The 23,976-nt window shown below is 52.4% G+C and overlaps 11 protein-coding genes across 11 annotated transcripts; 5 read left to right on the top strand and 6 right to left on the bottom strand.

The window, feature by feature from the left end:
- Window positions 1-186: 186 nt before the first annotated feature.
- Window positions 187-1,748, bottom strand: BBA_02702 (salicylate hydroxylase; the record flags this gene model as incomplete). Its single annotated transcript, XM_008597799.1, has 3 exons — window positions 187-754; window positions 841-1,159; window positions 1,280-1,748. The coding sequence occupies 3 exons, from the start codon at window positions 1,746-1,748 to the stop codon at window positions 187-189; spliced, it is 1,356 nt and encodes a 451-aa protein (XP_008596021.1).
- Window positions 1,749-3,046: 1,298 nt separating this feature from the next.
- Window positions 3,047-3,539, bottom strand: BBA_02701 (Asp-hemolysin; the record flags this gene model as incomplete). The annotated part of the gene is made up of 2 exons (XM_008597798.1): window positions 3,047-3,374; window positions 3,454-3,539. The coding sequence occupies 2 exons, from the start codon at window positions 3,537-3,539 to the stop codon at window positions 3,047-3,049; spliced, it is 414 nt and encodes a 137-aa protein (XP_008596020.1).
- Window positions 3,540-4,443: 904 nt separating this feature from the next.
- Window positions 4,444-6,672, top strand: BBA_02700 (uncharacterized protein; the record flags this gene model as incomplete). Its single annotated transcript, XM_008597797.1, has 12 exons — window positions 4,444-4,559; window positions 4,625-4,744; window positions 4,805-4,910; window positions 4,983-5,112; window positions 5,169-5,250; window positions 5,310-5,555; window positions 5,615-5,696; window positions 5,774-5,834; window positions 5,897-5,985; window positions 6,045-6,128; window positions 6,189-6,255; window positions 6,362-6,672. 12 exons carry the CDS (start codon window positions 4,444-4,446, stop codon window positions 6,670-6,672), a joined length of 1,494 nt encoding a protein of 497 aa, XP_008596019.1.
- An 876-nt stretch (window positions 6,673-7,548) lies between these two features.
- On the bottom strand, window positions 7,549-9,020 carry BBA_02699 (mitochondrial chaperone BCS1; the record flags this gene model as incomplete). The annotated part of the gene is made up of 2 exons (XM_008597796.1): window positions 7,549-8,777; window positions 8,882-9,020. The coding sequence occupies 2 exons, from the start codon at window positions 9,018-9,020 to the stop codon at window positions 7,549-7,551; spliced, it is 1,368 nt and encodes a 455-aa protein (XP_008596018.1).
- Window positions 9,021-11,245: 2,225 nt separating this feature from the next.
- On the bottom strand, window positions 11,246-12,852 carry BBA_02698 (Cytochrome P450 CYP5080B3; the record flags this gene model as incomplete). Its single annotated transcript, XM_008597795.1, has 2 exons — window positions 11,246-11,431; window positions 11,503-12,852. The coding sequence occupies 2 exons, from the start codon at window positions 12,850-12,852 to the stop codon at window positions 11,246-11,248; spliced, it is 1,536 nt and encodes a 511-aa protein (XP_008596017.1).
- A 1,093-nt stretch (window positions 12,853-13,945) lies between these two features.
- On the bottom strand, window positions 13,946-14,439 carry BBA_02697 (uncharacterized protein; the record flags this gene model as incomplete). The annotated part of the gene is made up of 2 exons (XM_008597794.1): window positions 13,946-14,236; window positions 14,287-14,439. The coding sequence occupies 2 exons, from the start codon at window positions 14,437-14,439 to the stop codon at window positions 13,946-13,948; spliced, it is 444 nt and encodes a 147-aa protein (XP_008596016.1).
- A 285-nt stretch (window positions 14,440-14,724) lies between these two features.
- Window positions 14,725-18,357, top strand: BBA_02696 (helicase associated domain-containing protein; the record flags this gene model as incomplete). The annotated part of the gene is made up of 1 exon (XM_008597793.1): window positions 14,725-18,357. One exon carries the CDS (start codon window positions 14,725-14,727, stop codon window positions 18,355-18,357), a length of 3,633 nt encoding a protein of 1,210 aa, XP_008596015.1.
- Window positions 18,358-19,138: 781 nt separating this feature from the next.
- Window positions 19,139-20,377, top strand: BBA_02695 (short chain dehydrogenase; the record flags this gene model as incomplete). Its single annotated transcript, XM_008597792.1, has 6 exons — window positions 19,139-19,184; window positions 19,366-19,599; window positions 19,674-19,892; window positions 19,967-20,025; window positions 20,101-20,150; window positions 20,206-20,377. 6 exons carry the CDS (start codon window positions 19,139-19,141, stop codon window positions 20,375-20,377), a joined length of 780 nt encoding a protein of 259 aa, XP_008596014.1.
- A 176-nt stretch (window positions 20,378-20,553) lies between these two features.
- On the bottom strand, window positions 20,554-21,597 carry BBA_02694 (MED6 mediator sub complex component; the record flags this gene model as incomplete). Its single annotated transcript, XM_008597791.1, has 2 exons — window positions 20,554-21,102; window positions 21,166-21,597. 2 exons carry the CDS (start codon window positions 21,595-21,597, stop codon window positions 20,554-20,556), a joined length of 981 nt encoding a protein of 326 aa, XP_008596013.1.
- Window positions 21,598-21,854: 257 nt separating this feature from the next.
- On the top strand, window positions 21,855-22,646 carry BBA_02693 (kinase phosphorylation protein; the record flags this gene model as incomplete). The annotated part of the gene is made up of 1 exon (XM_008597790.1): window positions 21,855-22,646. The coding sequence occupies one exon, from the start codon at window positions 21,855-21,857 to the stop codon at window positions 22,644-22,646; it is 792 nt and encodes a 263-aa protein (XP_008596012.1).
- A 246-nt stretch (window positions 22,647-22,892) lies between these two features.
- Window positions 22,893-23,828, top strand: BBA_02692 (aldehyde reductase (GliO), putative; the record flags this gene model as incomplete). Its single annotated transcript, XM_008597789.1, has 1 exon — window positions 22,893-23,828. One exon carries the CDS (start codon window positions 22,893-22,895, stop codon window positions 23,826-23,828), a length of 936 nt encoding a protein of 311 aa, XP_008596011.1.
- Between the last annotated feature and the right edge of the window lie 148 nt (window positions 23,829-23,976).

Genomic DNA, 23,976 nt, shown 5'->3' with positions numbered 1-23,976 from the left:
CGCCGCTGCGGGCAAAATCTGGCCAGCACTGTCCCGAGTATTTCTGCACATCTAGTTCAATACGACAGCAGTACTCGAGAATTCCGATGAAAAATGTTTCTTGATTCTAACATGAGACTGCTACACCAAAAAAAAAACCAGCTGCTCGCCGCATAGTGTCATGTGGTTTGGTGGCAGGCGCTGCGTCTACGCCATCAATTCATAGCATTCCTTGATGTACTTGGCCGGATCATATGCAAAGCACCAGTCACGCACCCGCTGATCCGCCAGCCCATATGTCGGGCTCTCCGTCGCCAGCGTCGCCTCGGGCATGCCCTCGTCCTGCAGCCCATCTGCGCGCAGCGCCGCGTATACCATTTCCCGCGCCGCGGGGTCCTCCTCATGCAGCACGTGGCCGCCGTGCAGGCTGGCATCCTGCACGATATGCACCCGTTCTTTTCGGGCGTGCTCAAAAACGCGAAGAGCCTTTTGCAGCTTGTTGTGGTCGGTGGTGGTGGTGGTGGCAGGAGGAGGAGAAGGTGGTGTGCAGACGAGGTCGAGGACGGCGGCGAGCGATGCGGCGTCCTCGACGGCCAGGCTGACGCCCATGGAGAGGTAAAAGGACATGGCGTGCGCGGCGTCGCCGACGAGCAGGAAGCGGCCCGAGGGCGAGGTCCAGCGTGGAAGAGGCGGGACGGCGTGAATGGGAAAGTTTTGCATTGTAGGCAGCGCAATGTCAACGAGTCGCCGTACTCTATCCGCGCCCCCCCCCCTCCTGTGTTAGCCGAGCATGTGTGATATTGAACGTGCATGTGAAGATGGTGTTCTGATGCTTAGGAGGAGCAGAGGGGAAAGTCGTACCTGGGCTCAAAGTCCTTGACTAGGTCCTGCGCGAACGCCTTGTACTCGTCGGGCGTAAATTGGGACATGTCAATGTCGTCGGGGTGCGAGAGCACCACGTTGAAGAGCTTGGCTTCTTTGATGAGATAGGCCATGACGGATCTGCCCGGCGCGATCCACAGGTGGGAGCTGAATGTTTCCAGGTCGGCTACGGAGGCGAGCTGCGGATCGGCCTGGATCTGTGCCACCTCGGCCATGGCGCGGACCGCCGCTAGGCCCGTCGGCCGTGCGCTTCCGTTGGTGTCGCCTAGGAGCTGACGTCTCGCAAACGAGTTGATGCCTTTGAAAACACAAAAACATAAGTCTCACGTATTATCCGGCGAAACCTACACCTTCTGCTATACTTTGGTGGAAAGAGAGGGAGGGGGGGGGGGGGGTAAACGTGCATGGCGAAACTCACCGTCGGCGCCAATCACCAAATCGGCAGCCACGCGGCTCCCATCATGCAACTCGACCGCGCCGGCCGCCCAGTCATACCGCACCACCTTGCTACCGAGACGCAGCTCCGCACCGGCGGCGACTGCATGCCTGCGCAGCAAACCGTGCAGCACCGCGCGGTGCACCACCAGGTACGGCGCGCCGTACCGCTCCTCCATGCCGCCCGTCGGGATCGCCGCCAGCGCCGCGCCGGAGCGGCCGTCGCGGACCAGCATCTCGGCGGGCGCAATCGACGCCGCGAGGAGGTCGTCGCGCATGCCCCAGGCAAAGAGGTGACGCGTGGCGGGCGGCGTCAGCTGCAGGCCGGCGCCGAGCTCGGCGAGCGCGGGCTTGGCTTCGAGGACGAGGACGCGGTGGTGGCCGGGGGCACGGGCGAGGGCGAGGGCGAGGGAGAGACCGGCAATGCCGGCGCCGACAATGATGATTTCCATTTGGTTTTGGGGGGGCGGAGGGTGGGAGGCGAGTGGAATGAAGCGGGAAGAGAATCAAGAGGTTAGGGAATCAAGAGGTTAGGGAATCAAGAGGCGAGAGAATTAAGAAGCGAGATTCAAGAGACGAGGATAGTGCGGGATGGCCAGGAATCGTGGATCGAGCAGCGCAGAGAGAACGGAAATGAAAGGAAAGAGGGGTCATTATTGAATAATATCCGATAATGCGATCAGGGCGGGCCGGGCCAGGTTACGATCTCTCCGTGCCCGTGGGGTGGACTGGGGTCACTGCTGTAATAATGGGTACCAGCGTGCCAAAGGATGCAATTGTGAGTCTCTGGGGACATCCAAAGCGATCCAGATAAGGACATTTATCCGAGGGATCGCACTTGGCTTCTCGGTGGCCAGAATGGCAATAACTCTCGGGACGCCTCTGGATGCTACGCGGGGACCATTCCAGCTTTGATGAAAGCGCAAGTTCCCTCTAATAATTACAGTATATAATCAATCCAAATATCATCGTCAGGAAAAACTAAGATTCCGCCTGCAGAGTTATACACCCGATAGTGGGACAGCATTGATAAGAACCCCTCTTATAGTCTGATTACTTGACAGCCCGGCCTCGTCATTGGGTGTTCGGGTGAAGGATCATGGGAGCGCAGCCGCTGTCTCCTATGTCTGGACTGTGTCCAATTTTGCGACGTACAGCAATCCTACTTACACATAAATGCTCACGGGGGCTCCTGCCTGCACTGTTTGATATACAAGATGATTCACAATCAACTTTTAACAGTACTTGTTTAAGAGCTCTACGCACATATATCGCGAGTCTCAAGGCTACCTTATCCACTTGCTATTATACTGGCGTCCCATAAAAACCATGACACGGGGCACAGCATAAAGTGTGGCAAGCTGCAGCGCGTACGTGCGGCCTCGTCCTGCAGCCCACGAATACGTCTCTGGATTGGCCCGAGGCAGGCCCCCTGGTATCTAAATAGGCACCTCCAATGTCGAGGGTGGTATGCATGCGGCGAAGATACTGTATATATAGATCCTTGTTGGTGCCTACAAAAAGAGCCAGTAGTTTTCAACCTTCTTATAATAATCAATAATCTATCTGCTACTTCTGACTGCATATGTTCTCATTGAGGCGCTTGTAGCTTGGCGAACTTATTACTGATAGATGTTTAAATGGTTATTGCCAGGCCAGAACGCTGTAATACCGTGTAGTTATCACTTCCATTGATATGAAGAAAGCTTAAAGTGCAAAAGTACAAATAGTTATTCTACCTCGGGTAAAGCTATCGCAACAGCACAGTCACGGTCACATTGCCCAGAGCGCCACTGTCTCTGTTGATGGGCGACGTATTAATATGATACGGAGAAGTGGCTGGGTCATAGTCCCTGATCTGGAAGTCATTCGTCTTCTCACCCCATGGGCAGTTGAAGTAGACACCGCAGATCTTCTGACCACCCAGGTGGATGTTGAATCCGCCTTCGACGCCGGAAGACGAGTCTGAACGGCCAGACGCGGCCACAGTCACCTGCGCTCCTGGAGCAACAGTGGTCTTGTTGACTTGGGCAGGCTGGATCTCATTATTCTTGTTGTCGCCTTCATAGAACTTGCCCCTGGGGTTTTTGTTTCAGTTTGGGAGCTCTCTAGTACAATGACTCTCATGTAGAAACGGCGTCTCCCCGATCAACATACCAAAGAACATAAGCGTCTTGCACGCTAATGATTCCAGAGTTAACAATGTTAACGATGGTAACAGAAACCCATTGTGCGTAAGCCATGGTGTAGAAGTGATGTATAAGAGTTTGGTTGATTTGTTTGGTGTAGCGGTCAAAAGTTGAAAAGATGATGAGAATGAATAGATAAATAGTCCTTGAACCCAAAGGAAGTCTGATAATTATATACACATCACGACAGCGACAGCTCATCACGGCAGCGACAGCCGGCGGCCCATGCTCGCCGACGGGTCGAAAGTGGCGCGTTGCATTTGCCGAACTGCCCCATCTGCTACCGCACCCGTGCGTCCCGAAGTCGCTTCAAAGTTCAGATTGCACAGCTACTTGGCCTTTCTCCGCAGTTAACACGAGCTATATTTGAGCATAGCCGGGGTTACGGACTGTCATGACTCGAGTTACGAATTACCCCAGCCAAGCCATGTAGTTGGGCTGTGCTCAGTATAAGCCGGGCGCAAGTAATTCGGCATCTAAAATAGTGACCGAGTAACTTCAATTGATTATACGAAACATGAGAGTCTATTCTTTCATGATGATGATTTATTTAATAAATCAATGAGCTAGTTATATGTCATGAATCAGGTAGACTATATTCAACAAAATATAGTATTCTGTTCACTCGTTTTGATGTTACATTGGCTAATCAGTACCCGAAAAAGGCATCTGTGGACTCGGAAAGGTTGGTCCGTATAGTGCATTGATCACGTCGGTTCTGTCCAGGCCCTGCCAATCGGCAGAAGTAAAATGAAAACCACGTGTCATTCATTTAGAGCTGGAAGCCTGATATATGACACAATCTATTCCGTCATGCGGAAAGACTCCTTGGCAATGCTGAGCCTCGCTATTTAAACTTGTCATCTCCCTACACCCAATATCAAACGCCACTATTCACATCTTGAAGCATCAAATCTATCACACACTTTTTGTTAACATCAATCATCAGTAGCATAAGATGCGAATCGGTGTTGATACCTCTGTGCTGGGCAGATTCCCAGTGGCTCTGCTATTCTGGAATGTTGCATATGGCGAGACTGTGCCATTTTCCAATGGTTTGACTCTTGGTCAAGGGTTAGTTGAGCTCAGATTTGATTTTACACAGAGTTTCGCTATCTTCGTTCTGACTGGTCTCACAGCTACAACACATATCTCAATCATGGCTGTCGTCATAACGCAGTCAATGTCTCTTTAAAGCCCGACTCTCAATCTCCGCAGCTCCAGATTGATTACCGAGCTATTCAAATCAATAAATACGAGTCAGTTTCTCTGGTGCTCTCTCACATATTGCTTCTCTGGTTACTTACTTTTACGGATAGGCAACTCGTCAACGTCCTTGAGACCAGCGCTGGTGCCGCTGTCAAGGCCACTGTAGAGTCTGGCCCTTCTGCCGGTACAACTGCATCATTCCTAGATAAGAGTTCAGTAAGTATGGCTACGACCATGGGCCAAAGTCTTTGTTGCATTCAATCTTGGCTCATTATACCCTCGCTTTAGTTCGAAAGTAGCTTCTTGACCTATGTGGTCAAGGTCGACGTGGAGAAGCAGACCTCGTCGGATGCTAGCTTCGCTCTCAACTGGGACAATGCTGCCGATATCTCAGTATACTGCGATCGCTTCATCAGCCGTACGTGACTTATTCTACTATTTTTTTTTTTTTGGCGAGCTGACATGTTCTATCAGATTTCATAAAGGGCGGTGCTCTCTTTGCGCGTGTCGACATCAAAACGACCGACTCTTCCAAGCACAAGGCTATAGAACAATCGTAAGTACTCAAAGATGCTTCAGAAGGATAGCAAAATGAAGATACTAACATGGGAGAAGAGCAAAAGCTGCATTCAATGCTTTCGGAGCCAACGTCGAGCTGACACAGTCTCTCAAGACTAGCATGACCGAAATACAGAAGTCGTCGGAGGTTGATATGCAGTTCGTGTACATCGGTGCACCTTCAGATGCGCAGCAGACTGTCAGCGGTAATGGCAGTGGTGGCGACGCGGCCCAGCTGGTTCAGCTAAAGACCATCGCCGACAACTTTCTTGCTCGAGCCAAGGATAGCGAGTGGAAGCGCCGGTTAGTCTCAGCCAGGTATTGACGTTGCTGCGATATGAGAGCTAACGCCAGTCCCACAGTGCGGTTCTCGAGAAGTATGAGCACGTACCAAACTGGAGCAAACAGTTCCAAGTCCCCGACTATACCACAGCCAAGGATTATGTAAGTACTTTGAGGCGACAAAAACCTTGTCTGACCATTTCTTGTCTCTTTCCTTCCGGTCTAATCAGAGTACATAGAGTTGGTCCGTGTTCAAGGATAGCAGCAGCTATCAAGCCTTGTTGAAGGGGGCTCAACAGAGTAAATACTCCAGTCACTCAATCGGCCAAGGCTCATGAGACAGAAGCCACTAACAAATGCAGTTTCTCCCGAAAACTACATTGGTGGTGCTACGACAAGGAATCAGGTTCTTGGTGTCATCAACAAGGCTCTATCCGATATATTGGATTGGGTAAGAAAGAGGGCTCTTGAATGCCGCAAGAGAAGATTTCCGTTAACCTTGCTGCACAGGTGAAAAAGGTCACCGTGGACCCAGCATCGGCAGCGAAACTTCCGGCCGTGACTGCCCCGGGAGAATATTTCGAAACCTTTTTGGTGAGTTTCAAGGGCCCTCTGTGGTTTTGGCTACATGGAATCTTACACAATTTGTTGTAGAACTCACTCACAACAACCAAGTATGTCGCTCAATCTTTTGAGACGGCAAGCCATGTTAGCACACATGGTAGGTCCTTTTCTTGCCTTGCTTAGCGGGGACTATAAAAACCAAAAGGAAAAAAGTAAAGCCCCTTTTAGCTCACAAGAAAGCTAACACAGTCACGCAATTACAGTCATCGAACCCTCGCTGCGTGATGGGGCGACCAAGCTTGCCGACGCTGAAGCTTTTGGCTTTGGCACTGTCGCAGGCAGCATCAAGGTCGCCTTTGGTAAGAGCCTTCAGGGGGAATCGTACGTTTGCCTCCCAGACCAGCCCATGGCACCTGGATCCAAGACCATCTCGGAGCTGTGGGGGATGAAAAAGGCAACTGGTAATTTTAGCAAGCCTGTCCATGTCGTGCCCGTTCCCCAGGTGGGAGTCATCCGACTGAGCACCGAGGCGCGGGCCCCGGCCGGCTCCTTATTTACGTTCTTTACTAAATAGACATGGGTCAGCTGGAGTCACAATAGGATGGAGTTGGCAGCGCCCGCCCCCTGATGGGATGAAACAATACACATGGTCACCCCGTAAACACATTCTCGCTATCCGTACTGCTGGCACCGTGATGGGTTCTAAGATGTAGACGCAAGGTCGACCCCTGTGGCGTTGGACCGATATCGCTGTCATAATAATACAAGGCATACCGCTTCTAGAATGCCGAGACGGAATCATGTTTGCCGCTTAAAGAATACCGACGACCAGGATCAGATCTTGGCTAACCTAGGTAGTGGAGTAAATAGCCTAAAACATTCTCATCTGTATTCTCTTTCTAGATGTATGGAGACACAAAAATTACGTGCTACAAGTGTTCTTCAGGCGCTAATTGAATAGTGGAGAGTTCGATGGAGTTTCCAGAACTCTTTCTTGGTGATGCTATTTGCTATTTCTCTCGAGGTTCGTCCAGCATGCTGGAGCAACTCGCAGTGTAGGATCAGATAGGATTTTGTACAAAGCATAATTCGCCGAGTTCTCTGCCGAGACCAGGTAGGAGGAGCTGGTCGTCTAAGTTGCCAGGTGGTTGGGGTCTGTTTTGCCCTCTATTTAGTAAAGGTTCACCCATTCTGCGGCACTGCAATATCGCGTTGCGGCCAACTCAATTATGTGGGGATCAAGCTGCGGCGAAATGAGACACTATTTGTAACTAGTTACGAGCACTCTAATTTCATGATTGCATCTGTAAATGGTTGTGATGAGGCCATCATGATACGATTCCCAGTACAGTACAATACACCCCCCCCCCCCCTTCCTCCCCCTTTCCTGCTCATTATACCTGTCCGAGAATGCATCAGGTTTTCTTATCGAGCTCTATTGCGAATTGGTTTAATTTTGCAGCTGCCGAGATGCGCGGGAAGCAAGCCATTCCTGGACGCAGTCGACTGCTTGTTGCGGCGACTCCTGGTACTGGAGGAGAAAGGACATGACCTCAGCGGGGCTTACTTGTCGCTCTGGTAGTTTCGAGGCGAACGAGTCCGCCAGCAGATGCAGTTTGTCCTTTTCGCTAGAAGAATCCTCGGTAGGGTCCACTGGGTTCCGGTAGACGAGGTCGAAGAGGTTCTTGGCCGCGTTCCTGTCGGCCAGCGGGAACTCTACCCGGACGTCAATGCGGCCGGGGCGGACGAGGGCCGCATCCAGTCGTGCTGCATAATTTGTAGTCATAATGAGGATTCGACCTTCCTGCGACGACACACCGTCAATAATATTGAGGAGCCCAGACATGGTGGTGCCGACGGCGGCATCTGCAGGGTGGCCCGAGTCCGCGCCGCTGGGGCTGCCGCCGCCCGAGGCGGCGCGGCTTTTGGCGATGACGTCGACGTCCTCTAGCAAGACGACGCACCTTTCTGGCAGCTTCTCAAAGAGCTGCTTGAGACTGTCATCGGTGATTCCCGAGACCTGAATCCGATAAATGTCCAGGTCAAAATGCCCAGCCACAGAAAGGCTGAGACTCGTCTTGCCCGTGCCCGGCTGGCCGTAAAAGAGATAGCCGCGTCTGTACGGGATCCCGCGCTGCGCGTACCACCGCTGCGTCGCCGGATTCACGAACCGGGCCATGTCGGCGACGAGCTGCTCCTTGGTGTCGCGGTCCATGGCGACGGTGGAGAGGGGCCGGGCCACGCGAGAGGCTTCCTTGGACCAGGCGCTCCCGTGGTTGCCGAAAATGGCAACCCGCTGCTCCGTCTGGCGCAGGTGAAGCTGACGGCATTCTTCGAGCAAATTGCGCAGCGGCGCGGCGGACCGGCCCAGCGACACGACGGTGACTTCCTCCTCCTGCAGCAAGCCCACTTGCCGCATATGCGTCTTGAAGTAGACTGGGCGGCCGTGAAACCAAAAGAGCAAGGCCCCGTTCCAGGGCGAGAAGGTGATGCGTTTCTTGTTGTTGTTCTTGGGCGAGGGGCCGGCGGCCGCCGCCGCCTCTTCCTCAATAAGACCACCACCACGCACGCCTACGCGGGCAATGACGGAGCGAGCGCCCTTGTCTATTCCGGCGGCAAAGATCCAGCCGAGGAGCATATCATATGCCTCATCTGACTTGCGAATAAAGACGGTGTAGGCTGTTTTTTTAATTATTAACCATGAAGCTCTTTGTGAGACAAAAAAAATGAGAGGGGCTGCTGGGCTTGCTGCTCTCTAGTTACTGGTTGTCTTGTTCACTCACTGTATTGTTGGGCCAGAATCCGCAGTGTCAAGTACGCAATCGGCTTTAGTAGCACGAAAATGCCAATCATGTACAGCCATGTCTCATAGTGACCCCGAACCCAGGTAGGCAAAATGTCTGTGGGCAGAATTGGTAGCATTTTCGTCAGGCCAAGTTGGTATTGGGGGGGGGTTTGAAGCCTTCGGCACTACCAGGATGGACAGGCAGTATGTATCATTTCGGAAACTCCATTCAACAACAATTCTTAGGAACCCTCAACGGTGCAGGCAGATCTAAACCAACTAGAGCTATAGCGTCGCATGATACAGGCTGGTAGTAATGTATTTTGGCTTGCATGGATTACCGGTAAATAGAACAATGTCTAATACCGTCCTTAGGAGGTCATATGAGCCATTAGAAACGCAGAATCAGGCCTGATTTGGCATCGGGTCTCGGGTTGTTTCCGCTTTTATGGCTTGTGCTGGGCTGTGTCGCCGCTGCTATATCCCCATCTGACAGGCGGTGCAAAGCGAAGCTGCCTATCCGTACATGTCTGCATATAAGTGACTATCCTGGATTTATCTGTTCTGATAATTCTTTAGGTGACAATTCAATTCAGGAGAATTTTTTCTCGGTAGAAAAACGGTATTTCCGAGGTAAGTACGCCGAACTCGCTGGCTGGTAATAATAATGCCAAGACGTATGTATACTGGGAGCGCAAGCCACATATCGGCAAACTACTGAGCTTGTTTATCTTGCCCGAATTTCTCCTATGCTGCTTCTCTTGGGCTTCTTCAAGTTGCCTTCCATACAACCTGCCATTCAAAGTAAATAAACTTTTGGCACGTAAAATTACTTTCTATTTTTTTGTTTGGACCTTACCATGCAAACTGTCGGTCACGTAGGATTAGAATTGCCGGTCCGTGTCTCCACAGGGGTCATTATAACCACCTGGAGGTGCTATAGTATGGAGTGCGGGCAAGCATGATAAACCTTCCATGCAACGAACGCCTTGTTCCGTCGGCACGCGGAGCAAAAGATCAGGCCATTGGTTCAAAGACGGGCGACCAACGTAACTCGGGCGTTAATAGCTACCAGGGTTCACTCCTGGGCACCTACCCAGCCCGTATATCCGTACGGCTAAGCCACCCGCTTTCCACACCTTCCTAAATAGGGAATATACTACAGGAGGCTGTTGTCGACGTTTCCATGCGCCCACGCTAAACGCCCACGCTAAGAAAGAAACTCGGGTTCATGGCGCTATTACGTGTGCAACTCGTGTCGTCGTCGGCACTTAAACGGCCCTCAACGAACGAGTTGGCACCTCAACGTGCCTATATTGGCAATAGTACAACCAAGGCGATGACAGGGATCTAGCTGCGGTTGAAACGGGCATCCAGTGCAACAAGCAGACGAGTGTATAGTCAAGGTTCAAGGTTCAAGATGGAGTGATGTATCACGAGTACTTTTGTCCTTGAGTTTAACATGATTATATTTGTTTGATGTTTTTTCGTTGTTATTTTACCTATAGTCTATAGAAAAACAGATTGCATGCTTTTCTCTAGTACATGTGCTGGCGCCATGCAGTAGCTAAATAAACTAGAGGCTCGGTGTAACTTACTGGTAGGTCTATTTTTGGACTGGAAGCCCTTATTTTCGCTGCTGTAAAACTACTTGGAGAATTCGTATACATGGGAACTCTCCATTAGCGCAAGATAAAAAAAAGCGCAGTTTCGTTGATTCGCGGAACCTATCTAGATTACATCTTGCAGCTTTGAAAAGTCAGAAACACCAAAACCCGTGGCAGCTTCAATTTGCAGTTGTCGAGAAATGCAGCCGTGCTAAAAGATAGAAGAAGCTAAAGGCATCGTTACCTCGGCTTTTCGAGGCTTGAATACCTGTCACAAAAGTGACATTGGTAGTGCGATCGTATGCGAATACCCTAGACTTCTACAACATGAATCACAGGGCAACACCACACCAGATGCTTGAGGTTGATTTCCCTGTAATGATCTATCAGTAGTGAACTACCAACTAAATAACAATATTAGTAGTGAATATATATTTATTATATGTATATTCGTGGAATATCTTGTTCATTACTAGCATTCTCGTACAGGCTGTTCAGCTCTCACGCCTCTACGTGAAAGCTCCTAGGTTTGAGGTCACGGCTGACAATACTCAAATTCCTTCGCAGTTCCGACTGATCTGAGGAATACTTCGACAAGAGGAACAATAATATAGCTATAATATTACTACTCAATTTAGATTGCAATATCATTTGGTCGGTAGAGACATCGTAGCTAGATCCTCGAAAAGTAAAGCTTGACTAGTCTTCGCCCTCGGCGCCCCCCTCATTAACCATAACCTGAGCCGCACTAGAAGTTACAGTCTGCGCTTCACCTTGACTCGGAAATCGACCGGCTTAACAAACCAAACGTTTCTCGTCTTCCATGGTGCATCGCCATTAACCGCTTCGAAATCATACTTCCTGACAAGCAGCGGCAGGATCTTTGACATTTCCAGAATGGAAATGTGTCGCCCAATACACGCCCTCGAGCCCAGCCCAAACTATGAATCCAGCGGTTAGTATGAAAATTAATTCTCACAAGACTCTGCAGAACGACTCAAAGACGACTCACTGGGAGGTAGTAGGCGTTCATCTGCTTCAGCTTGTCTTCATCCTTCACCAGCCACCGCTCCGGCCGAAACTCGTGCGCATCTTCCCCAAAGACAGACTCGTTGTAATGCGCACACCAGCCGTTCACTCCTACAGTGGTTCCCTCGGGGAAGTACTGCCCGCCGAGCTCAACGCCGCCCTCCGCCACGTCCCTCCACAGCGGAAGACCGGCGACGGAGTGTAACCGCATGCCCTCTGTAATCACCGCCTGCAGGTACGGCATGTTCTTGGCGTCTTGAAATCGCACATGTCCAGACTGATCAATCTTGCCATCTTTGCACATCTCGTCCACTTCCTCCCTCAGCTTCGCCAGCGCGTTGGGGGTTCGCATCAAGTAGTAAAAGATGGCAGTGAGCGTAATCGCCGTCGTGTCGGCGCCGGCGACGACGTTGATCAGCCCCATACTAGAGATGTGGTTGTCTGTTACTTTGTTGGGATCCTGTTCATTCTGGTCCAGCATCCTGTCGAGAAAGCTCTTTGGCTTGTTTTGGTCGGATGTTTCACCCAGCGATGCTGCCGGCTTCTCCGTTGAGGCGGCGGCGGCGGCCCTCTCAGCCCGGCGCTCTCTTATACGCTTGCGCACGAAATTGAGCATATAGCTTCGGCCAGCAGCGCCGCCGATGCCTAGCCACTCGGTGACTCTGTACAGGACCGGATGTGTCTCTGGTAAGATGCCTACTAGTGCCCCGTACACAACGAGATCGTGCAGTGCCTTGATCAAACCAGCAACATCTTCGCCGCGGTCCAGAAACCCGAATCGGGTTGAAAAGGTAATGTTACCAATGACGTCAAACCCATAGCACTGAAACCAGTGCAGTAAATCAAATACCGTACCCTCATCCGCAAACTCGTCAAACCTTTGCACCATAAGTTCTGCGCATGTGTCCGCGTATCCTTCATAGCTCAGCAGACTTGTCATGCTATACAGCGCTTGGAAGCGCCTTCTGTCCTCCGCGTGCCGCTTCATTACTCTGTCTGGAAAGAGAGACCAGTGCTCGCCCGGTGCCTGCCAAGAATCGTACCACTCCGACTTGGGCATCTTGGAGCCCACGCGGTATATGGTGGGAACGGCCTCCGGCATGTCGATGCTGAACATGCCCGGCGCGAGGCGGACAACCGGCCCGTAGCGCCGATGAAGAGCACGATTTTCGGCGTCGAAGTTGCCATTGGCGACACGAACAAAGTACCAGAGACGGGTGAACCGGGCAAGGAAAGGCCCCGGAATCGAGCGCAGAGGCGACGTCACGGCCCGGATGATGGCGATGGTGACGACGCCTATGAGGAAAATTGCAATGACGTAGAACAGGAACATGACTGATGACTTGAGCTTGCAAGCAAGGACTCCTTTTTCTCAAAAATGTTTTGCCAATTCTTCTGTGCTGTTAATATGGTTCGAAACTTGAGGGGAAATCAGAAATACCAAATCTCTTATAGGTCATCAACTCAGGCAATGACGCGGGATAGGTGTTCGCTCCCCACCATGTGAAAGACAACCAGGCTTAGAGATTCGACCTCCTCCGCTCCGTCATTCACCCGTGGTGCATTGCAGGAAACAAGCCTACATTGCACATCACAGAATATTGATGCCCCTCGAGTGCAGCGCTGGCGATCCATACTATTTTGAGTTCTGGCGTATCATAACGCTCTCGAAAGCAAGCATGGAGATCCATGCCGCTGCATATGGGACGGCTTTTAGTCATACTGCATCCTCGCCCTGTGCAACTGATCCATACCTCGGATGCTCAACCAGGACCCTCGATGCTTGGAGTTCGCAAAAAGATTCCGCCTGTTAAAGGAAGTGCCGAGTCCCCTCTTTAGAGGATGTAACGCCGCAAGCCAGCATCGACTCAACGCTTTGTCTTGACTTTCCGGCTGGCAACCCTGCAGGATGCCCCATTAGCCTGCATTTATATTGACAGCCTCTCGAACTATCACCTACTCGTTGCCACCTGAATTGAGGCAGAGGCTTTGGTCGCAGCAGTCGTTCTCCTTGATGAGCGGCCTTTTTTCCCTTACAAGGGTAGTCAGATGAAGTTCTGTAGTGATAGCTTCTGCATAGGTGGGCAAAGCTGGTTTGAGAGAATATGATCATGACTATAGCGCAGTAGAGATACGAGTTGTCTTTCTCTGGAAAGAAGAGAAAAAAAAACACACTGCGGCAAGGTGTGCGTGTAGACTCGATGTGGTGCAGAAGGAGGTGACAATGATACGTCAGCTGGCAGCTGGTGGTGTGAAAGCAGATTAAGCCACACGCATTTGAACACGGGCGCAAGCCGGTTTCAATTTGCCACATATGTGAGAAACAGCTGCATTATCGCGCAGGATTGAAATTGCGCCGAATTCAGCACTGTCACATGTGATAGATGAGGCTGTCAATTTCGCACCTCAAAGCTGCGCCGAGTTAGTTACAAGACTTTTCGAGCGAGCTCAAAAAGATCGAAAAAGGCCTCTCTTTCCTTATCAATGGTTTTCAGTCCGAATCCAACAACCAAGGTCCTTCTATCATCGGGGTAGCGTAGCGATAGAAAGCTCGCAATCTGTGCTGCGTAGAGCTGTCCGATGGTTTCGCGCTCTTCCCCGCCTCCGCCCAGTAGCGTTGTTGGTGTGAGGTGTGTGGATGGGAGGAGACCATGGCTTGCAGCAGGAAGTGTCATGTCAACGCTGCCGGCAGCAGACGGCGTTAGGGGAACTTGGACCTATAGACGCGATGAGCTGAGGGGTCGCTAAGTTGCAACCGTTTGCTTACCCATTGTGATAGTCTCCCTTCTTGACTAACTGTGACCAAGATCCGATCAGAGTAACTAGTCGACATCACCTCGGTAGGGGTTCCATTCACGACTCCGTTTACTTTCTGACTCCTGGCGGGATAAGTATCTTCTTTGACATCAGGAGCTGACATTTTGCTGTGCTCTTGGAAAATCTGATTGGGTCCCGAGAATGCTTTTAACACCTTCACCGAGGGTGAGTATTGAGTAGATAGCTTGGTGTTACGAGCTCACCGCCCCGCACTAGTCCCGTTTTTGGTTGCAGATTCTTGCGGTCACCAGCGGCAAAATTGAGCTCCACCAAAATTTCCATGTAGTGCCAGTCGCCATGGATTCGCAGAATACACAAGCCCGAAAAAAGGTTTTGTGCAAGTAATCTTGGAACAAAGATCTGCCATATAGTGTCAATTCGTGCGACAATGGCAAAATTTGTTCCTAGACAGCGCAAGCACAAGGTGCTTGCCCGTGAGCGGGCCAAGGAAAATGGCCGCCATGACGTCGCAGACACTAATCAGGAAATCCTCGATTCGGCAGACAAGCTGGAATGGGCGGACAAGCGTGCACGCATGAAAGAGGAGCTCAGACAAGAGGCTGGGAAAATGAACTCGAAGAAAGCCAAGCGTCTCGAAAAGTACATTGACACAAAGCTACGCAAGGACGAGAACCGAGAGCTGCTTGCCAAGCTGGCTTCGAGAAAAATCGACACAAGTTTATTCTCTAGCAGCAAATCTTTGGGGCAAGGCCGCGAGACTAAGAAACAGAGTCTGTCAAGAGCACTTAGAGAAGCCAGGGCTGGGATTGATAATGGCGAGGAGCTCTTGGAGGAGAGGCGAGAGGCAGCCGAGGACGACAGCGACGAAAATGATGACAATGACGACAAGCCAACCGTTGCTAGAACACCTGCACCTGTAGCGATCGCGCAAACTGAAGCAAAGCTTACAGAGCTGAAAGCAGTCACTGCGCAAACGCCAGCCGTATTAGGGTCCGGTTTGAAGCGACCGCTCGACGTTACCGAAGATGGACGACCAGTTATCCAGAAGCGACAAAAACGAGGCGGAGTAAAATCCAAAGTCAGAGCCACGGTAGAGCGTCTCTCTCCGGAGAGTGAGAGTGGGACTGATGAGGATGAATGGAGTGGCATAAGTGACGAAGACGAGGAGTCGCAAGGCGACAATGGAGACAAAAATGACGAGGGCGATGACGACGACAGCGACGACAGCGACGACAGTGACGACGGAAATGACGACGACGCTGACGAAGAAGAAGAAGAAGAAGAAGAAGAAGAAGAAGAAGACGAGGACGAGGAGGACAATACAGAAAAATCCAAGAGATCTTCGATTTTTAAAGCATGGGCAACGCAACAGCGAAATGAAGCTCTGGGCTTCAACCCAACTGATTCGACGACCAGCAATATGGTGATACCAAGGCCAGAGAACTTTATTCCTCGGGCTCCGGAGCAAGATCCACTGCCTATGGAACTGCAACCGACCGAAAATACTGCAAGGAAGGCTTTCAGCGTCACGGTTACTAGAAAACCAGAGATCCAGGAGGCTCGCTTGAGACTCCCAGTCGTTTCCGAGGAACAGAGACTTATGGAAGCCATCCATAACCACAACATTGTCGTCATCTGTGGTGCTACAGGCTCCGGTAAGACGACGCAGGTACCCCAATTTCTGTTTGAAGCTGGATATGGAGCTGCGGAGTCGGAGACACCAGGCATGATTGGTGTCACGCAGCCTCGCCGAGTCGCTGCTGTTAGCATGTCCAAGCGTGTAGCAGAGGAGCTGGGCGACCACTCTTCAGCAGTCGCATATCAAATTCGCTTCGAGGGGAGTGTCGACGATAAGACTGCAGTCAAATTCATGACTGACGGTATCTTGCTTCGCGAGATTGCCCAAGATATCACTCTCAAGAAATACTCAGCCATCATCATTGACGAAGCACACGAAAGAAGTGTGAATACGGACATTTTGATCGGTATGCTGAGCAGAGTGATCAAGCTCCGTGCCGAGCTGGCCAAGGAAGACATCAAGGTCAAGCCGCTGAAGCTCATCATCATGTCTGCTACCCTTCGAATCGAAGATCTTACCATGAACCCAAACTTATTCCCCACACCTCCTCCAGTGCTTGAGGTGGAGGGCAGACAGCATCCCGTCACCATGCACTTTGCTCGCAAGACCCACCACGATTACGTTGAAGAGGCATTCAAGAAAATCAGCCGTGGGCACAGAAAACTTCCACCTGGTGGGTTCCTCGTGTTTCTCACTGGCCGCAACGAAATTCTCCAGCTCAGCAAGCGCCTAAAAACAGCTTTTGGCGGACTGAAATCCGCCGAAGGCCCCAGAGTACAGATATCAGCTTCCGAGGCACCGCTGGAGGTAGAAGATCTTGATCTCGGCGATGTGGATGACAATACGCATGATGACATGGACGAGATAGTATCTGACGGTGAAGAAGAAAAGGATGAGTTCGAGATCGAAGAAGAACAGGAAGCAGCGCCTCTCAAGGTGCAGATCCTGCCTCTTTACTCGCTTCTCCCGACGCGAGAACAGATGAGAGTGTTTGAGCCCGCGCCCGAAGGCACGAGACAAATCATATTGGCCACTAATGTCGCCGAAACCTCTTTAACAATCCCTGGAACACGATTCGTGTTTGACTGTGGCCGAGTCAAGGACCGAAACTACGACCGCCAAAGCGGCGTGCAAAGCTATGATATTGGCTGGATTAGTAAAGCCAGTGCGAATCAGCGCGCGGGTCGTGCAGGCCGTACAGGCCCTGGTCACTGCTACAGACTATACTCGTCTGCTGTATTTGAGCGTGACTTTCAGGAGTTTGCAGACCCTGAGCTATTACGCATGCCCATTGAGGGCGTCGTTTTGCAGCTCAAGTCTATGAACTTGCAGAATGTGGTCAACTTTCCCTTTCCCACGCCGCCAGAGCGACACAGTTTGGCCACTGCGGAAAAGCTATTGGAATATCTCTCGGCAATTTCCTCCAGCGGTCAGATTACACAAATCGGCCAGACAATGTCCGTCTTTCCTCTGTCACCGCGATTTGCGAGAATTCTACTTGTTGGACACTTGCACGACTGCCTGCCTTATACCATTGCACTGGTTGCCGGCCTGTCTGCCGCCGAAGTATTTCTACCTGAGGCGCAGGCTGTGCCCGCCCTTGCAGCCCAGGTGGATGGCGCAATTCGCACCAACGCTGACATTGTGGCCGAGACGAAACAAGTCAACGCGCGGCGCATGTTCAATGAGGTGCATCACAACTTTTGCTACCTCGACGACAAGTCGGATGCAATCAAGCTGCTACAGGTTGTTGGCGAGTTTGCCCATGACCCGACGGAAGCCTGGTGTGGAAGCCATTTTGTGCGGTACAAGGTGCTCAAGGAAATCCAGCAGCTGCGCAAGCAAATCACAGACTTGCTGCGGACGAATATCCCGTCGTTTGCCAGCCTTCAGTACAAAGACAAGCTGGACCCGCCGTCTCCAAAGCAGGTATTGGCATTAAAACAGATGGTTGCCGCAGGCTTCATCGACCAGGTCGCGATTCGGGCCGACAAGGCTCCCGTCCCCCCGGAGCAACACCGCAAGCCGAAACGTGCGATTGACGTGCCATACATGCCTCTGATTTCTCTACAAGGCGCATCGGGTGCTGCGAGCGAGGCCGGTCTTGTGTATATCCACCCGACATCGCCCATGGCGCACTTGAGCATCCAGGAGTGCCCGGAGTACATTGTCTACTCGTACCTGCAGCAGGCGACGCCTACTGGCGATGGTACAAAGAAACCGAAGACCAGGATGCATGCACTCACCGATATCTCAGGCGGACAATTGGCCGGTCTTGCCAAGGGTACATCGCTTCTCACCTACGGCAAGCCCATCAAGGAAACGCGTGCGCCATCGGCATCTGTGGACGGCGGTGCGACCCGAGAATGCTGGGTGAACCCATACCTGCGGGCAGAGAATACCGGAGGGCAGGGCTGGCAACTGCCGGCCAAGAAGGTCAAGCAGAGAAAGATTGCCGGCCGGGGATGGGTGGTGGAATAAAGTAACGCACGCGCAACAAGTGATGCGGTGTGCCTAAAGCGCGCCACGCATCGTCGTGTCTGGGGTACAGCATATCCTGCATTGCATGCATATGCGGTCTGTATTTTTTTTATCTTTATATAATGGCGTATATAGCGGGTGATGGGTATCAAGAAATGAGACAGGTTTTAGATGGAGCACAAAGCGTGACCCTTTGTGCGAAAGTCATTGGTGTAGCCCTTTGAGACGTGACCACACATGAAGACGCATGGTGAGGATGAAGAATTGTCATTTTTCGACTTGGCGGCAATACGACGCCGACAATGGTGTGTCGCGAGAAGCCCGGCCAGGCAGCCCTTCTAACCTGCGTCAGCCCTTCGGATCCTCCGGTTTCCGTTATACTAGGAATGGAATATGGCCGGACGTGTGGGGAAATGGGGGCTGCATTCTGGTTGTTCCTTTAGAGGGGAAAGGGTCGCATTGTGCACGCGCCTTTTAGACTTGGGCCTGCCATTGTTCACTAATAAGTACGCTTCTCGGCTATCTTGAAGCTGCCCTTTTCTGTTCCCTTTACTCATTATCCATACAATTACTACCAAATCTTGTCCATCCTGCTGCACTGAACTACACAACACACTAATTCAATAATTCTGCTCTGTCCAGTCTATTAGTATAGATTTGGGGTCGCTGCACGCCACGAATAGTCCGTCAGCGAGGCCCAGCCTAGTCAAGCCGATACCCGCTTACAAGTTACTACCTAGGCTTCTGCAGTTGTCAACGCAACAATACCAACAGGATAATCATGACCCTCTATCCTGGCGTCGCATTTGTGACTGGTGCAGGCTCTGGTGAGTTGATATGGAATTTTATAAAACAGTGTGCAGTGCCAATGTTCTCGAAGAATGAAAAGAAGCGGCCAAGTCAATGCGATGCAGGACTTGTCCTACATGACATATGATATTGAATGTGGAGGCCGAACGAACATGCTGCACATCAACACCACATTGCTCAAATTAACACTTTTCTTAGGCATCGGTAGACACACTGCCATGTCCTTTGCCAAGGAAGGATGCACCAAAATTACCATTGCTGACGTGACTCATACTGGGCTCATGGTCACCGAGCAGGCCATCCGAGCCATCGCTCCACAGGCGAGAGTCTACGTTGCCCAGATGGATGTGCGCGTGGAGGCAGACATCAGAAGAGCCATAGAATGCACTGCTGAGCGGTTTGGACGCATCGACTATGCTGCCAACTGCGCAGGTACGAACTCTAGCCCAAACAAACGCATCGGATGGATGCGGCTAACACGTCCGGCCGGGGGGCGGAGGGCGCAGGCATCTACGGCCCGGAAGCGGCTTCGCCTGATGTGAAGCCATCAGACTTTGACAATGTCTTTTCCGTGAATGCCCGTGGCGTGTGGCTCTGTACTCGGGCGCAGACGCGCCAGATGAAGATGCAGCAGCCCCTGCCGTCGCATGATGGTAGGCCCGGCGCGCGCGGCGCCATTGTCAATGTTGCTAGCAGCCTCGGGATTTCACCTATACCCGGCAAGAGTAAGAGACGAAGAAGCCAAATGGCGAGGAGCGACTGCGCTGGCAAGAAAACAATTGCTAATCATGGCATGTAGCACCGTATGCCGCGTCGAAAGCGGCCGTGATTCAAATGACCAAGTCGGATGCCCTCGATGTAAGCCACAAGAAGTGACGCAATGTCCTGCTGGATGAGGATGAGAGAAGCACAGAACTAACGAGGGAATTACAGTGCTCGCCCTTTGACATTCGCGTCAACGGCGTTGCCCCAGGCATCACAGAGTAGGCAGAGCACTGTTTTGCCGGACCTGACAACTTGTTTGCTGACCAGCGACAGTACACCGTTCACCAGAGACATTCCCCACGATGGTGATGCGGTGCGAGGCATGCCAGTACCGCGAAAGTCCTCGCCACAAGAGATTGCAGACGTGATTTTGTTCATCGCAAGCTCCAAGGCGTCCTTTTTGCAAGGCGCCATTATATCTGCAGATGGCGGACACACTATATAGACCTTCTCTGTGGTCTGTCTCTGCCGTGGTTCAAGTAGGAAGTAGGGTATCGTCAATAAACATGTAGCTATCCTGTAGCACTAACCACAAATGCAAATAAGAATTGTCCCAAACGCCCGATGCTGCGAAAATAGTCCACTTCTGGCAAGCTTTTTGAACGTACTGCTCCTGTTGCCTCAAGCTGCTGTAGGTGTACGTGTCGCCGTGCCACCTAGCTTGCTCTTCTTGCGCTTCGGTTTCGGCATCGCCGACCGCGGCGCCTTCTCCGCCTTGCCGTCCTTCTTGTCGTCGACCTTTGTGTTGAGCCGCGGCGGCCCCGTCATGGCGCTGATACCCGTGGGCGCCTTGTTGGCCTGCGGCGCCACGGCGGGCTTGCGGCCCGTCGACGACAGGTGGAACTCACCCGGTCGGCCCGTGATGGGATTCTCGTCGAGGTACTCGCCGCCGTGCCGCATGTGTACCCAAAATGCCTCCTCAGCCGATCGTTCCAGCGACAGCTCCTCGATATTACGCGGCGCAGGGGCCGTCGCGCTCTTGCTGGTGGCGCCCGAAGCGGGCGTGCCCTCTTTTGAGTCCTGCATGCGCGCGCGCGCGGCCTGGAGCGCGCCGGCTGGGCCAGTCGCTGCCACGACGGGCGGTTTGTAGCTGTGGCCGCCGGAAGGGCGCCATCGTCGTGCGGCTTCAGCAGCGGGGAGAGCTTTCGCGATGGCGGAGGATATCGACATCTATCGAGGTTTCCTTTATTAGCTGTCCCAATAAATCGGGGCCCCATAGGCAGGTCTACGCACGATTCGCGCCGCAAGGATATCTGCGAGCGTGGGCGCCATGTAGATGTTTTCATTGACCACGAAATACGACGCATGCACCGTAATCTCATCCGCTTCCTGGTAGCGCTTTCGCCTCGTCTGCTTGCGAATGACCCAAACGCCTGTGCCCATGCCCGGACCCGACTCGGCGGGCTCCTCGCCGACGATAAACTCGAGCCCGGACATGGTCTTGAGGCGACCCTCAAAGGCCTCGCGGGTCTGGATAAAATGGTACATGGACATGTTGTTCATGGCCTGGCTCATGATGACGGCGTTGTTGGAGGTGCGCTCGAAAAACGGCGACTCGGCAAAGTAAAAGAGAATCGTGTTGGAGTGCAGGCCGCCCATCTCGTGAATGAGCTGTGGCGAGTGCCATTGTATCTCGTCGAGCGGTGGATCGCTTGGGTTGTCCATTTTCAGTGGCTGGCGAGTTGCTTTGAATGATGAAGCATGGCGCGATGCAGCAGCGCGGAGCTGCAGGCGAAATGACGTGGGTCCGAGATCTTGCTGGTGGTGCAACGCCGGATTTTACTAAGCCAAATGCTGCAACACCTCATCTTTCACCTTGCACAAACAGCGGCCGACATCATAAAAGCCTTCTCGTCTGCATTGGATCACTCAATCAGCTTTAATAGAGTGAATCAATATTTGCCAACAGAACGGCCGAGGCGATGGATCTCCTTTCAACGATTCGAAAGACAGGTTCGCGCGGAGGCGTCAACTTTAGTTGGGACGAAGTCGCCAACTCGTCTCGCCGCGAAAATTACCTCGGCCATAGTCTCAAGGCACCTGTAGGCCGCTGGCAACGAGGCAAAGACCTGAATTGGTACGCCAAGGCCGACGCGACGGCCGCCAACGCCAACGAGACGCAAGAGGAGCGTGAGGCGCGTGAGCGCAAGGAAGAGCTGCGCAAAGTCAAAGAGGCCGAGGAGGATGCGATTGCACGTGCTCTGGGGCTGCCCGTCAAGCAGAGAGATACGACAGGCGCCAACTCAGTAGAGGTCGCAGACAAGAGGCAGATTGGACCAGCCTCTGGACCGGAGCAGGCAGAACCGTCAGCGGCGGACGGCGAGAGACGAGCCCGCGAAAAGTCACACCGCCATCGCGATGAAAATGGACGAGACCGAGATACCCGGCGTAGACGCCGAAGTCGAAGCAGGAGCCGTGAGCGCAACAGAGATGACGGCGAGCGACGCCGCCACAGGAGTCGCAGCCATGACCGGGGCCATAGAGGTCGCAGACAGCGGAGTCGTGAGAAGGAAGATGGATATGTAAAGGGAGAGAGGCATGAAAAGGAGGACAGTCGTGGGCGGGATGATGGAAGGCACAGAAAAGATCGAAGCCGCCATCGTAGCCGGGACCGCGGAGGATACAGACATCGGGATGACAGGTTCAGGCGCCGCAGCCGCTCCAGATCCTTCGAGGACAGGCGTGTCAAGCGTGAGCGAAGCCCGCGCCGGTGATCTGACTAGTGGCGCGTTAATTATCTTTTTGGCTTGAATTCATGGGACACTATTTCTGCCACAAGAATGATCCTTTGCTTCACATGGGAGCTGGTGTGAGCATTCAACAGCCCCCACTATTGGACGGCCACTAAAGTTGATCGGCAAGGCTTATAGCCCATTCATACATCATCGCCACATGGGCTTGCAGCATGTTGAGCTGACAACTACATCATCCAAAGAACGCACCATTCAGGAAAGGTCAATATGGTGCGCAGGCCTGTCGCGACCGTTTTTGGCGGGACACGAATCGGCAACAGAGAACTATTCAAGCCCGAGACCAATCTCGAATCGTTCTTGACCATCTTGCGTCTGCACAACATTACGACTATCGATACGGCCCAGGCTTATGGAAACTCTGAAGCTGCTCTCGGACAAGTATGCGCCGGTGCAAGATTCACTTTGGATACGAAATGGAGTCCTTCCTCCTGGACAGGAACGACGCCATGGGCCACCAAGGATCGCATCATAGAAACAGCAGAAGCCAGCGTCCAGAAGCTTGGCGCGGCAGCAGGGATATTTTATCTTCATCAAATGGATCGCCTCACCCCCTTCCCTGAAACTCTTGCTGCAGTAAATGAGGTATACCAGCGAGGGCATTTCCGCCGATTTGGCCTTTCCGGGTTTCCACCCAAGGACATCGAAGCCGTGTACAACCACTGCGTCGAACGCGGCTATCCTCTGCCAGCTGTGTACCAGGGAAGCTATAACCCGCTGAGCCGTGACAAAGAGATGGCGCTCTTACCGACCCTGCGCAGACTCGGAATGGCATTTTATGCCTTTGGGCCATCTGCTGGCGGCTTCCTCGGCAAGACGGTGGCGCAAGCGGAACAAATGAAAAGCAACATGGACTCTGTGTCGGCAACATGTAAACCCTATCTACGCCATCCGAAATATCTTGTAGCCCTGGCGAGATGGAACGCGCTCGCTGAGACCGAGGGCTTGAGTGCGGCGGAGATGGCGTACCGATGGATGGCCCATCATTCGGCGCTTGAAGGTGAAAAGGGCGATGCCCTCATCATTGGAGCCAGCAGCCCCGAACAGCTGGAAGAAAGTTTGGCAGGAATCGAGAGAGGGCCTCTGAGTGATGAAGCCTGCGCCGGTATTCAAAAGATATGGGAGAGTGTGGCAGGGGCGGCCTAGAGGCTTACCCATCTGCAATGCGGCACAGATACTGTCTATTGATCACATAATCCAGGGTCAACTCTCCATCACCAATTGGCAGATTGATATTGACTACGAAAATAGAAACAAATGTAAATTAGGCCTAGACGCTGAAAAAGTGACGACG

Source organism: Beauveria bassiana (assembly GCF_000280675.1).
Source record: "Beauveria bassiana ARSEF 2860 unplaced genomic scaffold BBA_S00005, whole genome shotgun sequence".
In the NCBI taxonomy this organism is placed as follows: Eukaryota; Fungi; Ascomycota; class Sordariomycetes; order Hypocreales; family Cordycipitaceae; genus Beauveria; species Beauveria bassiana.
The sequence above is the reverse complement of the archived record's forward strand: the minus strand, read 5'-3'. Positions and strand labels throughout refer to the sequence as shown.